At 43.5% G+C, this 24,137-nt stretch overlaps 3 protein-coding genes and 1 long non-coding RNA gene across 15 annotated transcripts; all 4 read left to right on the top strand.

Annotated features, from left to right (window-relative positions):
• The first annotated feature begins 3,686 nt into the window (after positions 1 to 3,686).
• On the top strand, positions 3,687 to 7,635 carry LOC100193869 (Eukaryotic translation initiation factor 2 subunit alpha). The gene is made up of 5 exons (NM_001138948.3): positions 3,687 to 4,334; positions 5,830 to 5,976; positions 6,054 to 6,158; positions 6,992 to 7,090; positions 7,207 to 7,635. Exons 1-5 carry the CDS (start codon positions 3,819 to 3,821, stop codon positions 7,357 to 7,359), a joined length of 1,020 nt encoding a protein of 339 aa, NP_001132420.1. The 5' UTR covers positions 3,687 to 3,818; the 3' UTR covers positions 7,360 to 7,635.
• Positions 7,636 to 9,823: 2,188 nt separating this feature from the next.
• On the top strand, positions 9,824 to 12,657 carry LOC100191380 (uncharacterized). Its single transcript, NM_001136814.3, has 2 exons — positions 9,824 to 10,288; positions 11,343 to 12,657. Exons 1-2 carry the CDS (start codon positions 9,933 to 9,935, stop codon positions 12,439 to 12,441), a joined length of 1,455 nt encoding a protein of 484 aa, NP_001130286.2. The 5' UTR covers positions 9,824 to 9,932; the 3' UTR covers positions 12,442 to 12,657.
• A 915-nt stretch (positions 12,658 to 13,572) lies between these two features.
• On the top strand, positions 13,573 to 14,351 carry LOC103639259 (egg cell-secreted protein 1.3). The gene has a single exon (XM_008662016.3). It carries the CDS (start codon positions 13,751 to 13,753, stop codon positions 14,231 to 14,233), a length of 483 nt encoding a protein of 160 aa, XP_008660238.1. The 5' UTR covers positions 13,573 to 13,750; the 3' UTR covers positions 14,234 to 14,351.
• A 900-nt stretch (positions 14,352 to 15,251) lies between these two features.
• On the top strand, positions 15,252 to 22,261 carry LOC103639258 (uncharacterized). 12 transcript variants are annotated; one of them, XR_002264848.3, is made up of 8 exons: positions 15,252 to 16,015; positions 16,745 to 16,890; positions 16,970 to 17,048; positions 17,237 to 17,449; positions 18,784 to 19,794; positions 19,887 to 21,328; positions 21,748 to 21,793; positions 21,891 to 22,261. It is a non-coding gene; the product is annotated as an uncharacterized lncRNA (long non-coding RNA). The 12 variants fall into 12 exon arrangements; XR_002264853.3 differs by lacking the exons at positions 21,748 to 21,793; positions 21,891 to 22,261 and having other exon boundaries at positions 18,784 to 19,044; positions 19,182 to 19,216; positions 19,352 to 19,794; positions 19,887 to 21,048; XR_002264849.3 differs by having other exon boundaries at positions 19,887 to 20,869; positions 21,122 to 22,261.
• The last annotated feature ends 1,876 nt before the right edge of the window (positions 22,262 to 24,137 follow it).

The following is a 24,137-nucleotide window of genomic DNA, read 5'->3' as shown; positions in this document are numbered from 1 at the left end:
TGTTATAAGACTTTAAAAGGGGAGAAATAATTAACAAAAAGGGAAGTCATAAGAAAAACATAAGATGTAGAAAATTGATGAGTGCATACTATGTCATGAGCATCACGTTTATTTTATGACACACTGCATCCCATGAATAGTATGATATAAGTTGTCTCCATACTTTGACCCAAATATGTGCTTTTGGCATTTGAGTACAAAAGTGTTATTTTCTGAAATGCACATATTTAGGGGGAGAAAACTATATCATAGGATTCAAAATCTTATTTATCAAATCTTATGTAAGCTTTAAACGTGTTGTCATCAATCACCAAAAAGGGGGAGATTGAAAGTGCATTCATCCCTTTTGTGATTTTGGTGATTTGGATAACAACACATTTAAAGGTCTAACGAGTTTGCTAAGTGTTGAACAGGAAATTCAGTATGATGAACATACTTGAATAGTGTATAATGATCAGTGAACAAGGTTCAACACAAGGTCAAATAACCAGTGAGACAATGCAAATGGATATAATATGGTCTCTATATTGGTTTGAATATATGGACAAGTCCTAAGAAATCACTATGCATAAATATGATCATAATAGAGGTTGAAGTGATTAAGAGGATTGGTCAAGCCAAAGTGAATAAGATATGAGGAATCGTGAATTGGCTTGACCATATTACTATTAGTCCATATATGAATATATGAGAATCAAACTAGAGCTTGATTGATCTTAGCAGTTATATCTAGATGTCATTCAAGCAAGGTTCACAATATTGAAGAAATGATTCTCTCAATGGATGCTCAATAGGATGTGACTCAAGAATGGCTTGATAGGGTGAAGATAGCAAGGAAAGGGCTTCGAGGAACTAAGCGAAGGTGAAGGCCAAGCGACGGCTTGTAGACCGAGGTACCATGGCTAAGGTGAAGAAGAGAGTACTTGCACTAAGTCGATGAACTAATCAGCTATGAAGAGTTACAACATGTTGATGCATCAGTAAGGTGACTTGAAGCCATGATTTGAACTCATATAAGGTGATATGGTACAAGTCACAGGGTTTGATTTGAGTTTGCTTCAAAAGGTGAGACAAAGATGTTTGTGATCCTTATGAAGCAATGCCATGGAGAAATCACACATGAGACACCAATGACTCAAGGAGTTTTCTTATTTAATTTTATTTAACTTGAGTATAGGAATCGTCGTACTATAAAGGGGGATCCAAAAAGAAGGTTGGTGTTTGCCAAAGCTCAAACCTCTCTATTCAAAAGCTATTTTTGAAAAGCAAAAATCTCTTTAACGTTCTATGGTTGGCCGTGGTTAGGGTTGAGAAACCTAGAGTGTTCTTGCTGAAAAGCAGCTGAACTTGTTCAGCTGCAGCTGAGCTTTTCAGCTGAGCTGGACTTCAGCTGAGCTGAGCTCCTTCAGCTGTAGCTGAGCTTTTCAGCTGAGCTGGACTCAGCTGAGCTGAGCTTCTTCAGCTACAGCTGAGCTTTTCAGCTGAGCTGAGCTTCTTCAGCTACAGCTGAGCTTTTCAGCTGGGCTGAACTTCAGCTGAACTCAACTTCAGCTGTGAACCTCTTTGACCATACACCAGCTGAACTTGCCTCCGGGCAGTTGAGCTGGGGTTTTCTCTCCTAAACTCACTGGTCAAGACCAGTTGAACTGGTCCTGAGGGGCAGTTCAGCTGGTCTCTGACCCCTCTGACCTCTGTTCTGCAGTCTGCCAGTCAGACTGGCAAACAGGTCGCCAGAGCTGTCAGGGGCGGTTCAACCGCCCCCCCCTGGGCGGTTCAACCGGTCTTGGTCAACTTGACCAGTCTGCAGGTCAGTCTGGCAGTCAGACTGGCAGACAGTCTGCCTGACCTGCCAGGGGAGGCTCAACCGCCCTAGGGGGAGGCTCAACCGCCCTCAGGCAGAAAATTCTGCCCAACGGCTAGTTTTGAGCTCCCACTATATATACTACCTCCTACCTCTCTCCCCAAAGTAGGGAGCACGATTTGAACTCCATTTCTAACCCAAGAAACACCTCCCTCTCTCTCTCACACATCTCTTGCCTCTCCCATTTCAAATCTTTGGAGAGAAATCTTTGAGTGAGCTTGAGAGCTGCGATTTTGTGCTTCATCTCTAAATCTCTCTTGCTCTTCTTCTTCATTCGAGCTTTGGTACTACATCGAGTTCTTTGTGGATTCATTACTCTTGGAGCTTCTAGCTCCTAGACGACTAGGTGTCTCTTGTGAGTCTCCAAATCTTGTGGAAGACCACAAGAAAGTTTGTATTACCCGCTCGTTTGAGCAAAGATTAGTGTGTGAGCTTGACCTTTGTGGTCGGCAAAGGGAGGATTAGGGTTGAAAGAGACCCGGCTCTTTGTGGGCGCCTCAACGAGGAAGTAGGGCACCTTGGTGGTGTGACCGAACCTCGGGATAAATCTTGTGTTTCTTGTGTTCTTGCTCATTGTGTTTGTTTGTGTTCTTCGTTCTCTCACCATCCCGCGAAAGAATTGTTTATATCTTTTTGGTGTGTGGATTTTGAGAAGTGCCCTTCTCAGATCTACTACTTTGAACCCTGTGGATCATTTAGAACATCTCATTTCCAAAGTTAACTGGGTGAATTTCGAGATCAATTCAGTTTTACCCAGTTTGCTTCTAGTTTTTGTTGAAAAAAAGTTTTAAGTTGCCTATTCACCCCCCTCTAGGCAACTTTCAAGGAGGCGCCATCATCACCCTACCCCAAGCTGACTCGGGCCACGGAGAACAAGACCGGCGTCCCATCTGGCTCGCTCCGCCAGATAGGCAATGATGGCGCCCCGCATACTCTGTGACGACGGCGGCTCTCAGCCCACTTACGGAAGCAAGAGGACGTCAGCAAGGACTCAACAGCTCTGACAGCTGTCCCTCCGCCAGGCTCCAGCGCTCCTTCGACGGCCACGACATCACACCAGCTGGGTGCCAAAATCTCTCCGGCTGCCACAACGACATGTACTTAGGGCGATGGCTCTCCTCCGTTAGACACGTAGCACTCTGCTACACCCCCATTGTACATCTGGATCCTCTCCTTACACCTATAAAAGGAAGGACCAGGGCCCTCTTCGAGAGGGTTGGCCGCGCGGGGACGAGGACGAGACAGGCGCTCGCGTGAGACCGCTCGCTCCCTCTCCCGCGTGGACGCTTGTAACCCCCTACTGCAAGCGCACCCGACCTGGGCGCGGGACGAACACGAAGGCCGCAGGATTTCCACCTCTCTCACGCCCATCTCCGGCCACCTCACTTCCCCCCTTCGCGCTCGGCCTCGCGCCGACCCATCTGGGCTGGGACACGCGGCGACATTTCACTCGTCTGCTCAGGGACCCCCGGTCTCGAAACGCCGACAATTTTATTATTTCTTCTAATAATGCAATTTACTTTCTAAAATACATGATTTAGGAATTGACTGTTTTAGTGTCCTTAATACTTCAAATGATGTAGTATTTTAATGGGAAATTTGGATCCATACCATTAAAAGATCACCACTTTAGATCCATACCATTACTATCTCACTTATATGTGGGTCCACATAAGTCAATGACATGTGAGGTCCATGGTATATATCTAAAGTTTGGATCTTTTAATGATATAGATCCAATTGTTCCTATTTTAATTTATAGACACCATTTTAAGTCACATTGTTGAAGATTGCTCTAACCTGTAGCAATATAATTACCATGTAGAGAGAAGTTTTTATTGTAAACAGACACTTCCGTTTTTATTGTCCACCCTCCGCCGCCGGCGTCTCTCCAAAACCCAACCAAACCCTAGATCCGCCGCACTCAGTTCCGGTGAGACCCTCCTTTCCAGCGAAAATGCCGAACCTCGAGTGCCGGATGTATGAGCAGCGGTTCCCGGAGGTGGACGCCGCGGTGATGATCCAGGTGAAGCACATCGCTGACATGGGCGCGTACGTCTCGTTGCTCGAGTACAACAACATCGAGGGCATGATCCTCTTCTCCGAGCTCTCCCGCCGTCGTATCCGCTCCATCTCCTCCCTCATCAAGGTTGGCCGCCAGGAGCCCGCCATCGTGCTCCGTGTCGACCGCGACAAGGGCTACATCGACCTTTCGAAGCGTCGCGTCTCCGAGGAGGAGGCGCACGCATGCGAGGACAGGTACAACAAGTCCAAGCTCGTGCACTCCATCATGCGCCACGTCGCCGAGACGCTCGAGATCGACCTCGAGCCGCTCTACCAGCGGATTGGCTGGCCGCTCTACCGCAAGTACGGCCACGCCTTCGAGGCCTTCAAGCTCATAGTTGCCGACCCTGACGCCATCCTCGACGCACTCACCTATGAGGAGAAGGAGGTCGGCCCGGATGGCCAGGAGGTTAATTCAGTTTTCTTATCGAACTGCAAATTGCATTTTGACCCGGCCGCCCATGTCATGGATGAACAGCCTAGCAGATTAATACTGTTATTGGTTCTTGGTTGTGCATGATAGTTTTTCTTACCAGACTTCTTCCACTAACCAAATACTGTTATTAAAAAACTTGAGCTGTAGCTATAGCTTTTGTTTTGAATTTTAAGTCTTTTTATTATCAGACCTCTCCGGTCTTTTAGATCCACGGTACTTTGGCCCTGTTGTTGAGTTTTTGCTTCACATGAAACTTTCCTGTTCTTGAGTTTTTGCGCCACATGAAGCTTTTCTGCTGATTTTTTATTCAACTTCGTGGATGTTGTTATGTAATCTCTATGTTCCAAATTATAAGACTTTTTAGCTTTTCTAGATACACTTTTTTACTATGTAATCCCCATGTGAGAACGACCACGATGGGGCCAGGTCTTCGACCTGTGCTTTGGCGTGGGGCAAACGAGTGGATTTATTAACCTCAGCCTAAAATTCGCTCACACGGGGGAGTTGAACACTCGAACTCAAGACTTGATTAGTGCTACTTACACCACCTAACCAACTCAGCTAGAGGGCCGTGGGCTGTCTTAGATAGAGTTTATCTAGATAGTGCATAGCAAAAGCTATGTATCTAGAAAAGCCAAAACATCTTAACACATGAAATGGAGGGAGTAGATAACACTAGGAGTATTAATTGGTTTGATATTGTTATGGTTCACATCTTTTAGTTGGAAACAATCCTTATAAATCTAACATTGACCACCGCAACCTGGAGTCCTGGACATTCATTCATGTGTCTACTTATGTTGTTTGAACATGGCTACTTATATGTTGTTCGAACATGATTAGATTTAGTGGTACTGCAGACAGATTCAGTAGGTTTGGATGTTCTAAATTCGTCCCATGTCGTTCGAACATGATTAGATGTGGTGGTTGACAGATTCTGTAGATTTGGATGGTGTAGACTTGTCCCATGTCCTTATTTAACTAGGCATTTACATGTATATGCTATGTTTGATTTTGGGAACCAGTAAGGATTTATGTAAAATCTATAGCAGTTACTTGTTCATTTTTTGGTCCAGTAACAATTTGCAGATAATTTAGTTTGTATTTCTGTCAATCAATACTTCCTCGGAAATGGTGAATAACCTGTTGGCTCATGTTGTGGAGTTTACATAAAAATAACTTCGAACTAACCTGAAACATGCCTTTCAAATTATTGAATATATCAAGTTGGAATTTCCATGTAGTAGATAGATAGTGGTATAGCTTGGTTTTAGTGCTTAACTTTGTATGCAGTTTATTGTATAGGCAAACAGTAGAAAAAAGTGCATTGATTTAAGAGTTCTGTTTCTTTTATTTGGAATGATGTTCCTGCCTATGTTGTTACTTTGTTGAAATATATTATGAATTTTTTCTATATGTATTTGTATAGAACTATTTGAGACAAGGATATGCTTAAAATTACTGGTAGGTGACTAAGGTGGTGCCTGCTGTCACCCCCGAGGTTAAGGATTCTCTGGTTAAGAACATAAGGAGGAGGATGACACCACAGCCTCTCAAGATCCGTGCTGATATAGAGATGAAATGCTTCCAGTTTGATGGAGTGCTCCATATTAAGGTTCTAGTTGCCCCTAATGCCACCCTTGTGATTTAACAATGGTATTTGCAAAAAACTAATTGTATATGTATTTGCAGCAAGCTATGAAGAAAGCTGAAGCTGCGGGCAATGATAACTGTCCTGTGAAGATTAAGCTAGTTGCTCCTCCACTTTATGTTTTGACCACACAGACCCTTGACAAGGTTGGCATTATCTTAGTACTTAATAATATGTGTGAGCAATTTGTTATAGCCGAGTTATTTGATAAAGTTTCATATGTGCTCAAGCCCATTCTCCTCAAATTTGTGATTACAATTTTACATCAAACATAATGTTTGAGACTTTTGAGGATTGAGAGTGCATGTTTCAATTGATCCTCATCTATTTTTTGGGCAAATTGATCCTCATCTATTATGTGTTCTAAATTAGATATGCATTACCTCCAGCTCCAGGCTGCACTTATATGTTGCTAAGAATCGTTGTGGCTTGCCAATCGTTATTGTGTCGCTTGTTCTGTTTACCGATACTTCTGATCTTTTGCCTCCTCAATCCTTATTGGGAAAGGGCCTGATTTACTGTTTAGCCTTTTGCAGGGTGTTCAATTGCACAAAATGCAGTGACCAGACTTTAATAGTGCAGTATTATCTGCACTATCTATAGTGCAATAATCTGTCAAAATGGTTCTTATCAATGCGGTTCACAATTATTGACTACACAAAATGCAATTCTCTGCCAAATTTGCAGTATTATCTGGTTCCAGACTTCTCATGGTTCTTATCAACATGGTTCACAATTTGTTTACCTTCGTTCACGTTGTTTGCATTGCTTATCTAACGAAACACCTGTTTTGCCCTTTACTATGTTGTAGTATGATACTTGTACATGCATCATTTTTTATATTTATCCCCACATATTGCAATTCGCTCGATTTTTTATTTTAGTATCAACCCTAGAATTATGGTTAAGGCTGTATCATATCCTTCAATGTCCAGAAAATAATGACCATTGTTTTTCTTCTGTGTTGCTCTTTGAACAGGATCAAGGCATTTCAGTTCTCACTACTGCAGTCAAGGCTTGTACAGCAGAGATTGAAAAGTACAAAGGAAAGTTAGTAGTGAAGGAACCACCAAGAGCTGTAAGTTATTTTCAGCATCTGTTAATTCTTTTATATTTATATTCCCATCTCAAGCATGTTAGTCTTCTGTATGCATGTTCTAAAACCAAAAGCTGTGGATACTATCTGGAAAACAGGTTAGTGAGCGGGAAGACAAGCTATTCCTCGACCAGATTGATTCCCTAATGGAGCAAAACGCAGAGGTCGATGGTGATGCTGACAGTGAAGAGGAGGAAGATACAGGAATGGGGGACGTCGACATTACAAATTCTGGCGTCGCTGCTTACTAAGGCTACACTGGTTGATTTGGATGAGCTTTGCTGTACAGCACCAGCTAAGTTCTAAGCCGTTCTGTTTGGAAGCAGTTTCTTTCTGTTAGGTTTTGGTGAATTCGCTGAAACTCGTTACCTGCGTTGTTAATGTTTTGGGCTCAGCCGGTGTTGGGGTAGCGTTTACTTCTGTCGAGAATCACCAATTTTTTCTTGGGACTGAAAACAAAGCCCGTTGCTATAAGTGTTTATATTCACTTCATATACGCAAGTTTGGCTTCGTGCTGCCTATTCGAATTGGCCTTCTTCGCTAGGCTTGCGGCTCTGATTTACTAGTAAACATGACCGTGCCTTGTCATTAGTGATAGGATGTATGATTTTTTTCGTGGTGCTCGTGCTAACAGAAATGAGCGAGCTACTTTTGTTAAAATTACTTAATTGTACATGGTCTAACGTTAAATAATTTTAGGGCTTATAGAAAATGTTAATGTAATAAAGTATTAGTTACCAACATAAGGTTAACCCTAAACATGTGGTTTACAAATTTGAAAGGTACAGCCTTCGGGGTGTTTGAATGCACTAGAATTAATATTTAGTTGGATAAAAATTGATAGTGAAATTAGCTAGCTAACAAATAGCTAGTTAACTATTAACTAATTTATCGAAAATAGCTAATAGTTGAACTATTAGCTAGGTTGTTTGGATGTTTTAACTAATTTTATACACTAACTATTAGCTGTAGTGCATTGAAATACCCCTTAATCGGACATGTCATTAGTAAGGTTTGGTTTATAACTCCTAGAGCTAATAGTTAGTCAGATAATAATTGTTGGCTAGTTTGCCCGGCCATGTCATTAGTAAGGTTCGGTTTGAAACTTCTAGAACTAATAGTTAGTCAGTTAATTAATTGTAAGTTATGAGTTATGTAATAATTAGCTATGGTGTTTGTAACTTCTACAACTATTTTTAGCTGAGGTTGTAGTTGGAATGTTTGCTATTAGCTTTAGAAGTTTCAAGCTTTAGAAGTTTCAAACAAGACATAAGTGATGCACCAACGAGGGAGGGAACGACGTGATTAGGGGTCGTAATGGGCTCTAAATTTTACACTATAAACTTTAAGGATCAAATCGAATTAGGATTGATCTCTATTCCTATTTATTTTTGAGCTAAAATTATTTAAGAATCCTAACTTTTTGTGAAGGGTCATTTGGATCGTGATCCATTACTGGCCCTAGGTGTGATTGACGGATGGTGAGGGACGAAAGGAAACCGAGGGTACTTTTTAATATTACATATATTAGTATAATATTCTTGTGTTGCGACAACACACAAATTATTCGATAAAACGTTAGATCATACTCCCTTTAGGTTTAAATTTTTTGATGTTTTAGATTGGTTCTCAGATGCAAAGAAGCCATTAACTAGAGTAGCCATATTAAATAGAGTCATGTGGTATCAGGAGTTATTATTCCCTCTTAGCTCGTGCGGCTATGACAATTACATGAAACGATAGATATTCGCTTCGGATTAAAGCCAGTTATTCGGACGGCTGCATCAGCAATCTATAGAGACAAAACACTGTAGAAGCAGTAGAGCTGATAGGGATTAAAGCCAAACGAACGGGCTAGAATCTCTTATATATATTTTATATTAAGAGCATGTTTGGGAGGACTTCACTTCAGCAATTTCTTCCATCCAAACAAATCCAGATGTACGAGATCTAGCTTTAAAAAAAGTTAAAATTAGAGGTCAGTTTCATGAAATTCATGAAGTTCCTTAAATGGTGTTTCATAAACATTATTTTCATACCTCCTCATGAAGCTGCACAGAAATTATCCACTGTGCAACTGGTTACACAACATACAACTTCAGAGTTAAATTTTTGAAGCTTAGCTCTCCCAAACATGGATAGAAATTTTGGTGATTCTTTTTTCTCCAATAGCTTCTTTAACTACATATCTAAATATTTACATTCTCTGTTAGAAGGTTTCTTACGTGCCAAATATAGAAAGGCTAAAAATTTATTGAAAATATGTTAGAATGACTTTTCAAATGAAAAATTAGGGAGTAGGATTAAGAAAGACCGCCGAAGATGTCTAATTCTACTGTAAACAAATAAAGAAGTAACACTAACACACGCATGTCTCAAGTCTGCACTCAATATATAAATAATAAAGCCTTCACTCAACACATGTAAGATGTACGGACATGGTTTCAAATTATTGAATTTCATGGTAAATTTGAAATATTGGGATTTGGTAGGGAAAACATGTAAGGGCTTGTTCGGTTAGCTCTCAATCCATGTGGATTGAGTGGGATTGGATGGGTTTGAATCCCAAACAAGTCAAACTTTTTCCCAATTTTTTCCAATCCCATCCAATCCATGTGTATTGGGAATAACCAAACAAGCCCTAAGAGTATAGCAGCACTAGTGCCTGTACGGACATGGTTTCAACACATGTAAGAGTAGCCGGCTGCCCACGGCACCACGGGAAGAAAGAGGGCCGAGACAACAGACAGCCGCAGAGCATAGCAGCACTAGTGCCTGTACTGACAAGACCCGGTGGCCTCCAGCGCGCACGGAACACGAGGCAATGCTGTCCCGTCGCCGCAGCTCGCCGCGCCCGCTCGTACCTGGCCTCCTCCTGTTACTCCTCGCCATGGCGCCGCCACCGCCGGCTTCCGCGGTGGGTGTGAACTGGGGCTTCGCGTCCTCCCACTCGCTTCCGGCGGCGCAGGTCGTACGGGGCCTCCTCCTCCCCAACTCTGTTCCCCGCGTCCGCCTCGCCGCCGCCTCCTCCGACGCGCTCACGGCGCTCGAAGGCACCGGCATCGCCGTCAGCGTCGGGATCCCCGACGCGCTGCTCCGGCCCCTCGCCTCCTCCACCAAGGCAGCCGCCGCGTGGGTCCACGACAACATCACCCGTTACTCCTCCAGCGTGCGGTTCGAGTAAGAGCTCCCTTCCAATGCACGATTTGTAGGCGCCTCTTCATCAGATTACTAACTGGGATTATGGGTTCTTTTGCTAGTCGAATGTTCTGAGAGCAAACGAATCACGCACGGGTCATAGTTTTAGTTGATCTAATTCTCATGTCTACAGAAAACGGCCAACTGGGCACAGTTCCAATTGACTCGATTAATCAATGTGAGTATATGACTGCAGTTTTCCTACTCACAACGAGTTACATTAGTCATTGCGGTTCTACTGTGTATGGCTGGATCCCACGGGAAGGTGGGATGTGCCGCCTGTGCCTTTGTTACCTTATTTCTATAATCAGATTGGATACAATCCGAATTGAAGAAGGGAACCATTTCTTTACTGAATGTATTAGTTGGCTTCAGTTGACAACTTGGTGCTTCTACCTTGGAGTAGTTCACTGGAATTTTCTTATATCTAGGTAGAACCTCTTCTGTGAAATTAAACTATGAAAACCCACAAAATGCCACTGCTGATATGCTGGTAGTGGCAGGTTCCTGATTGGTGATTCTATTAAGGGATGTTACAAATGACTTTTATCTATACCAAGTCAACAATTCGAGGTGTAATTTACCATTTCAGAGAACTTCAATGGGTAGAATGTGAATGTAATCCTCCTAGGTTACAACTTTGAACCTGGGAGGACATTTAGGTTTTCTTTTGATATTCTCCATTTAGTATATCAGGTTCAAAAGTAGCAGAGTAATAGAGTATGTATTTTACGTCCACTGCTATGTCAACGCCTATACCCTAAATAGCTGAAAAGAGTACATAGTTGGGCCTTTAGTACTGTATATCTTTTGTGGCAGATGATTATGCTTCATTTCTGCAAAAAATCATTTTGCAGTGTGTTATAGAGCAAGTATCATGAGGACATTGTATGTCCCACTGCATAGATGAAGTGAATCATGCATTAAATAATGCCATTATTTTGTGTTCTATCTGTATGTGCATATATGTTGCAAGTCTGTTTTAATTTGCATCTTTAATAATATTTTAAAATTGACAAACAAATTGACTTTGCAGGTATATTGTTGTTGGGGATGAGCCCTTTCTTCTACGTCATGGACAAAATTTTCATCCTTTTGTAGTTCGAGCAGCAGAAAATGTTCAACAAGCATTAGTCCATGCAAAATTGTCTGGCAAGATGAAGGTGGTAGTACCTTGCAGTGCTGACACATTCCAGAATGCATCTACTCTGCCCACGAAAGCTAGCTTCAGACCTGATGTTAACAAGACCATGGCAGATCTCCTCTCATTTCTTGCTAACAGCAGTTCTCCATTTATGGTCGAGCTGGATCCATTCTTGAGCTTTCAACACAACAGAAATTTGTCATTGGACTATTTTCTTTTCCAACTAATGTCTCATCCTGTAAAAGATGGCGAAAACAAGTATGACAACTACGTTGATGCAAGCATAGATGCTCTGGTTACTTCTCTAACCAAAGCTGGCTTCAGTGACATGGACATCATTGTTGGGAGAGCAGGATGGCCAACAGATGGAGCCATGAACGCAACTCCTGCTATTGCTCAATCATTCATGACTGGCCTAGTCAACCACCTGGCCAAAAAGTCTGGGACTCCACTTCGCCCAAAAGTCCCTCCAGTTGAGATGTATCTCTTCAGCCTTTTAGATGAAGATCAACGGAGTATAGCTAGTGGAGGCTATGAAAGGCACCATGGCATTTTTACCTTTGATGGCCAGGCAAAGTACTATGCCAACATAGGTCAAGGTCCTAAATCGCTCAAGAATGCCCCTGATGTCAATTACCTTCCATCAAAATGGTGTGTGGTAGACAACAACAAGGATTTGTCCAATGTTTCTTCTAGTTTCTCGTCAGCTTGCGCCAATGGCGACTGCACTTCTCTGTTACCTGGTGGCTCCTGCTCAGGTCTTGCCTGGCCTGGCAATGTGTCATACGCGTTCAACAACTACTACCAGCAGCATGATCAGAGTGAGGATAGTTGCTACTTCAATGGCCTAGGTTTGATAACTACTGTCGATCCATCTGTCGACAATTGTTTGTTTCCTCTCACAATTCACGTTTCTGCCGCCACTTCTTTGCACCTAACATTGCCCGTGTCGCTGTTATTAGTTTTGTGGTTTTGCATTGTCTGTATATAGTCTGATGAGGCTATAGATTGAGCCTTCAAAAGTGTTTCGTTGGGCCTCTTGTTGAATGTACTCCAAAGTCTCGGTGCACCATCAGACGTATTCCTAGAATGGCACAATCTGGCTATCAGAACTGGTAGGTTTAGTCCAAATGTAATGATGTGTTCTAAAGTAGTCGGGCTGAGTCAAACAGCAGCTTCTTCTCTTGTTCAAAATTTTGAACCTGGTAATGTTGTCATTTCATGATAGATCATAGATACATTCTTGGTTTCACTATATCTTAGAAAGTCCAGCCAACAGAAGTACTCAAGTACAGGTGAACCTTTCAGTTTAGCTGGAGACCTGGGCAGCAGTGTACAAAGTCTAATCCACAGCTGTGACCCTGTGAGCTGGGGGTTGGGCCTGCCTCGGAGGGGATCGTGTCTTTTCTGTTTGTGCAATTATCAGTGCCTAAAGAACATGTGTTATAACAGTTATACACGGTCAATTATTCAATCCATCTTTTAACGTGTGTTTGGTTGTACGTATAAGAAGGGATCAAAGAGGGCGGCCACATTTTCTATAACATTTGGATGAGAGTCACACGAGAACGAGATGAACACCGAAGTAATTTTTTATGACAGCATGATCCAAAAAAATCGAGAGAACGGTGTTATCCCCGTCTCATCCTATTTTGATCTCAAACCAAACACATAATTAGTCAATGAGCACTGACTTGATGTAGAAGAACTTGGTACATATACCAGGAAATGACTCTGACTTGCTGAGATGCCTTGTAGTCCCTCGGTCCCGTAAATTATACAGTAGTATTTAAACTTCCTCGCACAAAGGAAAACTATTTGTTTTTGCATGCCTTGTAAATTAGCTATCAAGTTTTTTTTTAAAAAAAACGACCTTTGAAAACCAGTAAGGAGGACTCGTTCGGTATTCAGTTTTAAAGTTCAAGGTTAAAAATCGAACTGACGTGCAAAACACCCTGGGGGTTAAAATCAAAACACACAAATTTGGAAAATGAGCAGGCATGACTTATGTTGTGTCCGTTGAAGTGCCGTGGCTCCATGGCACGGTGGAACTTTACATTAGTGCGGTAGTGTCACTGTGGCAGTAAAGCCCACTTATTTTCCATTAGAGAGAGGGAGATTAAAAACGTGGCTTTACACATTCTGAAACTAATTGTGAGTTTGTGACTCTTGGCTTGCCTGCAGTGTCCGCCTGCACCTTCTATAAGTACAGTCGCGAGCCTCAGCTATACAAACCAACTAGCGCATAGTATCTCCTGAGCTCCATTCATCATCCCAAGTCTTCACTGGTCTTAGATCACATGGCATTCCCTCGGCTGTCCCTCGCCGTGCTCAGCTGCCTGGCGCTGCTCGCCGCGACGGCCGCGCACCGGGCGCCCATCACGGGGCCGTCGCCCTCGGCTCCTCGCGGCCTGACGACACTGGCGGAGCGGCTGGAGGGCGCGGAGACGCAGCAGTGCTGGGAGGCGCTGGTTGAGATCAAGTCGTGCACGGGCGAGATCATCATCCTCTTCATCAGGGGCGAGGCGTTCCTGGGGCCCGGCTGCTGCCGCGCCATCCGCGTCATCGAGCAAAGCTGCTGGGCCGCCGACTCGATGATGTCTATCATCGGTTTCACCCCGCAGGAAGGGGACATGCTCAAGGGGTACTGCGACGCGGGCGACGACAACGCCACCGGCGGGCAGAGCGGTTCGCCGCCGCCTCGCGGTGCTGATGACGCGGTCGGTGCTGTCCGCGGAAGCTTCGCCGCCGTGGCGGGAAGGAAGGGCTCCATGCACCGTTAGCTATGGATCAGGATGTGGATGTGTTCGTTCGATCGTTTCCACGTCCAATCTCGCTGAATAAATTGTCTCGAGAAAGTTTGGCTTTGCCGAGATAAATAATAGTGATAATTCTTACTCCTGCTACAAACTGTTTTCCTTGAAGCAACTATGAGCATCTTCCATAGATTCGCGACACGATTTAAATTTTAAAAATAACATTTTTAAAAAAATGTGTCACGGTTACACAACTTTTTTTTTAACACTAGTTGCGCCCCGCGTCCAAGCTTACTCCCTGAAATTGCATTCAAACTCTCGATTCATGTCTGCCCTTCTCACCTTCTGTGTGCCTGTGTGGGCTCGACGTCTAGTCGTCTTCGGCTCTTCGCCTACATCAGTCACCTCCTCACACGACGTGTCTGCGACACAGGCCGCGGCATAGAGCACGGGCATGTAGTTTTGAACAAGTGCATGTTGCTACCTCGACTATGATCATGCAAAATATTTTTTTTATTATTTATAGAGGTTTAAAATAAGACATGGAATAATAAGCCTGGTGGCCTTGAAGCTGGAAGTGTAGCATGGTGGAAGTGCGGGTTTGACAGGCCGACAGCGCAGAGCATATCGAAAATACAGCTGAAAAAAGATCCGATTATACTTGAAAAAAAGGATAATCACCGAAGCAATGGAAAGCTCCATTCCTGTTTCCCGGTGGAAGAAAAATTTCTAGCCTCCATCCCTGCGAACACATAGGAGAACTTTTTATCCCTTCACCGATAAATTTATGCCCGCGAGAAATCTGCAAATACAATAAATACAAATTAATTATATTAAATTAATATAAATTGAAAAACAAGATTTAAAATTATAATAGATTTCTACTTTAGAGTTCAGTTAGCTATTTTATAATTAGTTGTATTGAAATTTTAGTAAAATTTTAACATATCAATAAGCTAAAAGAAGATTATGGAACAAGTATACGGGGAATTGGGGGAATGGAGACACAGGAGGGCTCCCCGTCCCCGCAAACCAATTGAAGACAAAAAAATCCTCATTTCTCTACTAAACCTTAAGGGTGCACGGAGGGCGTCCACCACCGAACCGTGCCCCCGCCCGCGAGTTTGGCCACGGCGCGCGTCTTCCCCCCCCCCCCACGCGTCGCGCTGCCGTGATGCCCGCCGCCCGCGCAATCGACACCGCCCGCGATCCCCCGGCGCGCGTCTTCCCCCCCCCCACACCCGCGAATCACGCTCGCACGCGTCGCGCCGCCGTGATGCCCGCCGCCCGCACAATCCACAGCCGCCTCTGCATCCGCCGCAAGATCCCCCTGCGCTCGCATGCCCCCGCTCGCCTGCGCCTCCCACGCCCACACACCCAGCCACCGCCGACCACGCTCGCGGATCTCGCCCACAACAACGCGTGACCGAGCCCCCGCCGCGTCTCCTTCCATCCTCGCGTATACGTCGGCGTCTCCTTCCATATATGCCAACGGAGGCGACCGCGGAGGCCGCTCCCCCGCGTGCACAACATCCCACGTTCCCCTCTCCCCCCAGGTCCTACCGCAGCGCGTTGCTCAGTACCCCAGCCACTGCCCGCTAGCCCCCCCCCCCGCCACACACACACACCCATCCTCGCCGGCCTCAGCACCGCAAACGACGTCCGCGCGTCACTTCCCCGCCCTTCAATGGTGTCCTCCTCCCCATCACTCGGGGGCAGCAAGGCGACCGATGGGGACGTGTCCAACTTCACTGCCTTCCTCCAGGCCTCACCGAAGTCATTCGTGGTCGTCGAGTTCTTCACCCACTGGTCGGCCTCCTTTTTCCTTTTTGTTCTCGTTGATACGATGCAGCTGGGCTCCTTCAAAATCGATCGGCGTATTAGTTGGGATCGGGATCGTTCAACCTGTGGCTCTACACCCAAATGATTATCTCGTCTCGCTTGTGGTGTGGGCGGTACCTGAACAATATAGCTCCAGCGATTTTTTGGTGGTTTTCCAGTATGCTAGGGTTGTTTTGTTAGTTTATGCTGAGGCCTATTGGATGGGGTGGATGCCCAGTTCTGTCCGAGTAGCGTGCTGCAGCCATGCTTCATCGGTACTTTTAGATGTACAAGAGCAAATATGAAGTCAAAAGGATTGTAAACATAATGTCCTCGGATATAAGCACTATGGATGTCAAGCTAAAAATAGCACTGTAGCAACATGTTAAATTGTACGTTCAGTCAAAAACAATTTCTACAACTATGTGTGTTCTGTATGGTGGGCCTCATCAAGTCTTACTTCATCATTATTTTTCCCGAAATTGTACTAAAGTGATATACTGATATTACTGTCAAATTTCTACATAGGAAGTAACTTAATGTATATGCAACCTTGGGATGATCTCAAACTTGTTGTGTCTCACTCCAAAATGCACAAACTCTAGATTTACCTGTCAACCTGCTTTGGAATTTTGAACTTTACATTAGTAATGATTTATCCAATTTGTCCCCTCGCTGCCAACCTATAAAATAAGCACTTTGTGTTTGTTTGTGTAGGTGCAATGGTCACCAGCCCAGAAGGTCATGGTCGACCCACGCGATGCAACCCAATTGGATGAAGCTGGGTTTAGGGGCCTTCTTCGTTGGTTTGACTGAGTTTCTTCTTAGTTAAATAAAGTGGGGCAATATTTTCTCACCGACTTGTATGGTTTGTTGCCTATGCTAATCATCTTTACTGATAAGACTTCCAATATTTTTTGACACAAATATCTGGGCATGCAGCACAAAGCCGACCATGGCAGATGTTATCGGTTTCGATCTAGGCACACCGAATTCATGCATCTCCGTATTGGAATGAAAGGTGTGTTTTTAACTTGTTCATCCTAAAATCTGCCATATTCAGTTGTTTGTAAATGGGTTGTTGTATCCATCTGTAGTAGATTTCATGCTTCAATCACTGAAATTAGTTTGGGCCAGCTGTTGTATCAATATATACTTAATGTCATGGTTTGAAATAGCTACGATTTGAGTAAATTTTGTGGCAATTAGCTCCATCTGCTGTTCTGGAGGATGGAACAACAGTGGTGGTCAAGAGATTGAAGGAAGTGGTGGCGGGAATGAGGGAATTTGAACAGCAGATGGAGCTAATTGGCAAGGTTTGCCAGCATCAGAACACTGTCCCATTGCGTGCTTACTACTACTCCAAGGATGAGAAGCTCTTGGTGTATGTCCCACTAGGTAGCCTTTGTGCTGCTTTGCATGGTATGTCCCCTTCATTTCAAATAATCTGTCTGAATCATTTTACATTTTGTTACCTGTCATATTGTTAGATTGAAATTTAGTTTTCAAAATTGAAGCTATTTGCTACTTCACCTTGAAAGTATAATCCAGATGGGGGCCGCATACTTGAATTCTCAAAGTGGGGATGCTTTACATTGATTGTAGAGAACTCTCTAATTCTGGGTTATGTAAATTATAATCTTTGGTCCTTACTCCTTAGTTTTTTTCTGAATAAGGTAAAAAAAATTCTGAATAAGGTATTTATTATTTGTAACATAGACATACACTCCAGATGTACTGTCTTCAGTCCTTAGTTTTTATTCTTCTGGATATAATATAGTTTTTTACAAAGGATGTTGACATATACCTTCCTCAAATCATTTGGTATTTGGGATTCCAATAGCTGTTCTGGAGTTCCCTAGAAACAGTTAACAAGACCTGCTCTTGTTGCTAGAATTTTGGGCTTTTGAGATACTGAAATTTTCTGGCCTTTGTCGTGAATGCAAAAGAATAATTGGTGGTTTCATAGTGCTGCCTTGCTTTTCTGTTACCTACTTAATCTTCAAGAACGACATGGACAGTTGCTGCTGTCGGCAGGGAAGAAAATTGAACGTTACGGTAGAAATCTAAAAAGAAGAGTATAGAGAAAAGCTTGGACAAGAGATAGTGGCGGTCACTCACTTTGGTAGAAGGTTACTCTTGCATGTAGTACGTACAGGTACAGTACTATAGAACACTGTAGCAACTGACGTCGTCCTGGGGGCTCGTTAGTGCAGGCAATGCTGGCGGGAACAGGAGGAATAATACCAGGCAGGCACCGGAGACTAGAACGGTCATCAGTTCCCAGGCACCGGAGACTAGAATGGACAGTTGGGGGTACAAGTAGCACTACATGGGTTAATGTTGTGTTGCATATTATTAATCAGGTTTAGACACATTTGGTAGATCTACTTAATCACCATGAACTGGAAACTGTGTGATTTTACTAGGAGGGCTATAGGACTTTTGACATATTTTTGACAGAACACCTGAGTTTGCTTTCATTTCTTTTTCATCTAATTTGTCTGTATGGACATGTTCTCTTTTGCTTGGATACCACAAATTTAATTGGTTACTGAGATTTTGGGACTGGGTCAACAAATGAAAGGTGCATTTCAAGTTTTGCTTCTGTGATGTTTCCACTTTTATTTTCAGTTATTTCACCTGTTTTGCTAACTTATTGTCTGAAAGTCTGACTAGGCTCATTATACATATTTCTATGAAAATGAAACTGTATGGTAGTTGGTTGCAGACTAATTGTTGATTGTAAAATCTAGGTAACAAAGCTGCTGGAAGAACCCCATTGGACTAGGAGACCAGGGTGAAGATAGCTCTGGGCACTGCACGCGGAATGGCTTACCTTCACTCCATGGGTAGCGGCGGGAAGTTCATTCACGGGAACATGAAGTCAAGCAACATCCTTCTCTCATAGGAACTCGGCGCCTGCGTCACCGAGTTCGGCCTTGCCCAGCTCATGTCCACGCCCCACGTCCACCCACTGCACGCGGAATGGCTTACCTTCACTCCGTGTGTCTCAAGTATGAACGCTTATGCTTTTCTGGATCAATTGAAATGTCTTTCATCTTCTATGACTATGCATGTGTTTTTCAAGCAATACTTGGTACTCGAGCATCAGAGATCATAAAGCTTGTTCCTTTTTGTCTCCATTTATCAGTCGAGGGGGAGTCACCAACGAACGACCCACAATTGGTAAGCCTCGTTATTCGACTGGATTTTTTATTTCACCTCTAGAGAATACTTCTCATTACCTAACTGCTTTGTTCTCTTGCCATTTCTGATTCTGTTGTTATGATACTGATGGAATCCTCATTCGCCGCTGCTAAGGAGTTTGAGCAGGACTAGAGAGGAGACGTCAGTTCTTCCTCCTCCGCTCAGTGCGACCATTCTCCCTGTCCCTCAACTCTGAACTCTTAGAACAATGATGATCACTGCCACTCCCCGCTCATTTTTTCTGAAGGGGAAATATCCATCTTCTTGTTGTTTTGTACTAAAACGTCTATAATTTGGAACAGAGGAAGTACTAAAAATGAACAGAAGCATCACTATACAGTATTTTGCAGAATATGCTGAAGAAAGGTTATAAGCTGATGCTGTCAAAATATTTTTTTTGGCAAGGCAGTACATTGGAGGGGAAATACCAGAAGCTTGGAGCTCTGCCCTGACTTTCTTGATCGGCTTGCCAACTGGCTTGTATTCATCACCGAAAACCATTTCTTGTCTTGAGTGTATTGGTAAATAATTTCTGTCAACCTCAAGATTTTCCTTCAGTGAGTACCTACCGCTAATATTTGTAGTTCTATTAGTAAGTGATCCATTGATAACATTAACCTTTGCTGTTTCATTCATGCTGTTGGTTAAGGAGGATAAGAAGGTGAACAAGAAGCTGACAGCCAAGCTGACCCTATACTCAGGATGTGTTGTGCCTTCTGGTGGTGAAACCGTCTCTTTAAGCAACTGAACTGCTTTAAGTATAACAGAAGAGCTCAGTGATTTACCCTTTAGAAAATCCTCTACCTTGCTAGCTCTGATGGCATGGTCAGCTCCATAAGCACCGAACACCAAGCATATATCCTCCATGATGTTCTTCCCTGAAGCTGCATCAGTTGAAGTCCTTGCCAAGAGAGCAGCATTGACATATGAAGCAGCATTGCCAAATGGCCGAGGCGCTGCCCGGAATGTCTCAAAGGTGATGCCATCTCAATCCCACTTTGGGATGAATATGCTGATCAGCAGGGTCCTAGAATCACATGGAGACTGCTGCAAGAACTCCTCCAAAGTAAGGCACAACCTTTTTGGAAGCCGTCTGGATTGTGACTGTTGTACCTGCAGCCAGTAGCACAGTTGCTATGTCTGACTCGAATGGCAACCTCTGCGCCATGATTATGTTGCCACCTATGGTTGCTGTGTTCCGAACAAATGGCGAAGCCACTTTGCTTAGGTGATTGGCAATTTTTCTGAAGACCAGATTTCCATCTGACAACACCTCAATGGTTGTAGCCTGTAGAGATGGACACAACCGATCCAAGCTCAATTCCCTTAACGCTGCTGTTGATGACTGATAGCTCTGGTATTCCTTTGATGTCAATGTACTTGTCATAGAGGTCCTGATCCATGTGTAAGGGAGTTCACTGCCACTCCCCGCTCATTTTTTCTAAAGGAGAAATATCCATCTTCTTGTTGTTTTGTACCGTTGGATACTTTAGCATCATTCTCATACTACTAGGAGTGTAGGTAAGGAGTCCACACATGAGTTTGTAAACACCATGTGTAAGGGAGTTCACCAACGTGATGTGCCTCACCTACAGGGGTGCTGCTTTGTCACCACCCTTGTGCCTTGTCCAGGTGCTACTTACTAGCCTCTTATTTTGTTTCTGAATTCAGGATCTTATGCTGGTCCTACAAGTAACATTAAAGCACTTCCCTCCCTGTTGGCATTAAAACCCCTGGCGTGGTTGTTGTGTTGTACTAGACAACCATCACTTCCAATTTGTTGTAGTAGCTTTTTCTTGCTACTTCATGGATCTTGGGTCTTCGGTTGTTGAGTTATTTGCTTCAGCAATTGGGCTTCTGACTTAGAGCTTTTGGATTTGTAAGCATTGCTGGTTGTCTTGAAGAAGATGATGGTGGGCTCTTCCCACCACTAGCAGCTATAGAGGAAGGGGAAATCTGTGGCTGACAAGGGCCCGCCGCCGCAACTGTGGTGGCAGAGAAGGTGGTGGCACAGTTAGGGCAGCCACAAGACCCCATCATCTGGGCGAGGCGGTAGCATCATACTTGTCATCATCCTGTCACATAGCTTTGGTATTATTTCTGGTTTTTGGCTCATGTGCATGTTTGTTGGTATCACTAATCATTTTCACTTTAGTTACAATGATCGCCTAAATCCATGGTTTTTATTGCCTATAGTTGTTAATGTTTCTATGGTTTTGCAGTAGTTACCTAAAAACTGAAAGTATATGAACACTTCTCTATTTCAGACAAAAAGTTTTGGGGATTTATGCTGTTCGTTGGAGACTGTACATGTGGCCATAAGTCTATGTTGGATCAGAAATGTGATTTATTATAGTTAAGAAAATTGATGTGTATGATATAGACATTTGAGCTGGGGCTAATGCCTGTTTACATCTTATTATTGTTGTTGTATGCTTGTGTGCTTAATTTGTTGTTTCTATAGATTAATGTGAGGTATAATCTTGTTTTCGGCTCTCCTGATGTTGTAGCTGTTGAGTGCAAGAAATCACATGCAAGCTGGGTTGTGTTAGACAAGTAATGGTCAACTACTAAATCAGTAGTTTCTTTAATACATCCTGCATTATCTAATTGTTATTTTTGCTTATTAAATTGTATGTTGCTGCTGCTCAAGCATTTGAAGCATGAGGAGAAGCATTGTGGGGGAGAAGCTTCAGTGCAACATTGTTGTTGTATAGGGATTAACATCCTCAAGATCACTTGGAAAACTTTCACAAAAAAACTCGTAATGCAAGCATATGTTTTATTGGAAAAGTTTTTCAAGCTAGATTTCTGAAAGCCTCCTCACTGCTTTAGTTATGCTGAATTGGAATTTGCAGCTAGGGGTTTCTCACAAGTAAATTTCTTAGCTAAAGGTGGATTTTGGTCTGTTCATTGACATGTCCTTTCTGATGGTGGCGTTGTTTGTTAGCTACAAAATCATCAATCAAAGATTGTAATTATATTGCGTCATTGTTTTGTATCAATTTTAAGTTGCCGTAGCAACGCACGGGCACCCTACTAGTTGTTTCATATGGAGGACTAAGGGACTATTTGTTTCAGCTTATAAATTAAATAATTTGGATTATAATCTAAATTATATAATCCATATTATAATCTAGATAGATTATAATCTATATATAGTTGTTTGATAGTCTAGATTATATAAATGTAGATTATTCACGAAGACAACAATACCCTTTGTTTATTTGAGGTGAGGAAAGAAAGATGCATATATTATAATTTTTATTTACATAACCATGTGTAGTGGGTCTTTTACCAAATATAATCTAAAATAAGCTAATTTTGAAGAGATTATGATATGATATTATCATAATCTGGGTTTTATATTATATAATCTGAACTCATAATCTAGGTGTTTGTTTACCTGCTAAATTATTCACTATCGGAATTCGGTGCTTTGCCGAGTGCTCGGCGCTTTGCCGAGTGCTTTTTGTCGGGCACTCGTCAAAAAAGTCTTTACCGAGTGTCGCACTCGACAAAGTCCTTCGGCAACGATTACGTTTACCGAGAGCAGGACTCTCGGCACAAAAATACAGTCGGCAAAGAAGTCTTTGCCGAGTGTCGAACACTCGGCGAAAGACGGCGCTCGGCAAAAGGCCGTCAGCAATCGTCTATAGCTGACGGTCGTTAACTTTGCTGAGCATCAAAAGTTGGCAATCAGCAAAGAATTTTCTTTGCCGAGTGTCAACCGTCTGACACTCGGCAGAACAAGCTTTGCCGAGTGCCTTCCCAGGGCACTCGGCAAAGTATATTTTTATTTTTTTTATTTTGCCAACCAAACTTTTTGTTGTATGTCAGAACAACCCCACCGTCTACAGCCGTCTTCATGACTACACCGCCATGACGCAGGAGGTCCATGGCCCAGAATACGATCCAAGGATCGAGCAGATCGACCCTGATGTGCTCATGAGGGTCAGAGGAGGCAAGAGACATGAGCGGCACTAGATTGCCGACGGGGCAATCGACTCGTCGTCCACTCCCACTCTGTCTCAGGTGCGAGCAAGGAGCACGGGCTCGAGTCCAGCCATACGACCTCGGCACGACAGCTCACAGCATCGCATACAACAACTCGAGGTTAGTGCTTCTGTAACTCGTCATTACTTGAGTTATATACCTTCTGAAAGTCGCCTAGAGGGGGGTGAATAGGCAAATCTGAAATTTATAAACTTTAAGCACAACTACAAGCTGGGGTTAATGTTAGAAATAAAGTCGAGTCCAAAAGAGCGGGCAAAAATAAATCAACCAAAGAAATAGAGCGAATAACATGGTGATTTGTTTTACCGAGGTTCGGTTCTTGCAAACCTACTCCCCGTTGAGGTGGTCACAAAGACCGGGTCTCTTTCAACTCTTTCCCTCTCTCAAACGGTCACCTAGACCGAGTGAGCTTTTCTCCTCAATCAAATGGGTCACTTAGACCCCGCAAGGACCACCACACAATCGGTGTCTCTTGCTTTGATTACAAATGTCTTGGGAACAAGAATGGGGAAGAAGAAAAGTGATCCAAGCGACAAAAAACTCAAATGAACACGAAAATCTCTCTCTCACTAGTCACTAAGTGTTTGGAGTGATTTTGGACTTGGGAGAGGATTTGATCTCTTGTTTGTGTCTTGGAGTGAAGTCTAGAGCTCTTGTATTGAATGCAATTGCTGGAAAACTTGGATGCCTTGAATGGTGGTGGTTGGGGGGTATTTATGGCCCCAACCACCAAAACAACCGTTGGGAGGGCTGCTGTCAATGGGCGCAACGGACAGTTCGGTGCGCCACCGGACACTATCTGGTGCGCCAGCCACGTCACCCAATCGTTAGGGTTCTGACGGTTTTGACCGTTGGAGCTCTGACAGCCTGGGCCACTAGACAG

The sequence above is a fragment of the Zea mays genome, chromosome 9 (assembly GCF_902167145.1).
Source record: "Zea mays cultivar B73 chromosome 9, Zm-B73-REFERENCE-NAM-5.0, whole genome shotgun sequence".
Classification (NCBI taxonomy): Eukaryota; Viridiplantae; Streptophyta; class Magnoliopsida; order Poales; family Poaceae; genus Zea; species Zea mays.
Note: the sequence above shows the minus strand (reverse complement) of the source record. Positions and strands in the feature narration are given on the sequence as shown.

What these genes read in the sequence shown, in the direction of transcription:
- LOC100193869 (NM_001138948.3), top strand. Translation starts at nt 3,819, where the DNA reads ATGCCGAACCTCGAGTGCCGGATGTATGAGCAGCGGTTCCCGGAGGTG. An exon ending in ATGGAGTGCTCCATATTAAG is followed by an intron (nt 5,977 to 6,053) that starts GTTCTAGTTGCC and finishes ATGTATTTGCAG; the next exon opens with CAAGCTATGAAGAAAGCTGA. An exon ending in TGAAGGAACCACCAAGAGCT is followed by an intron (nt 7,091 to 7,206) that starts GTAAGTTATTTT and finishes TCTGGAAAACAG; the next exon opens with GTTAGTGAGCGGGAAGACAA.
- LOC100191380 (NM_001136814.3), top strand. Translation starts at nt 9,933, where the DNA reads ATGCTGTCCCGTCGCCGCAGCTCGCCGCGCCCGCTCGTACCTGGCCTC. An exon ending in TCCTCCAGCGTGCGGTTCGA is followed by an intron (nt 10,289 to 11,342) that starts GTAAGAGCTCCC and finishes TTGACTTTGCAG; the next exon opens with GTATATTGTTGTTGGGGATG.
- LOC103639259 (XM_008662016.3), top strand. Translation starts at nt 13,751, where the DNA reads ATGGCATTCCCTCGGCTGTCCCTCGCCGTGCTCAGCTGCCTGGCGCTG.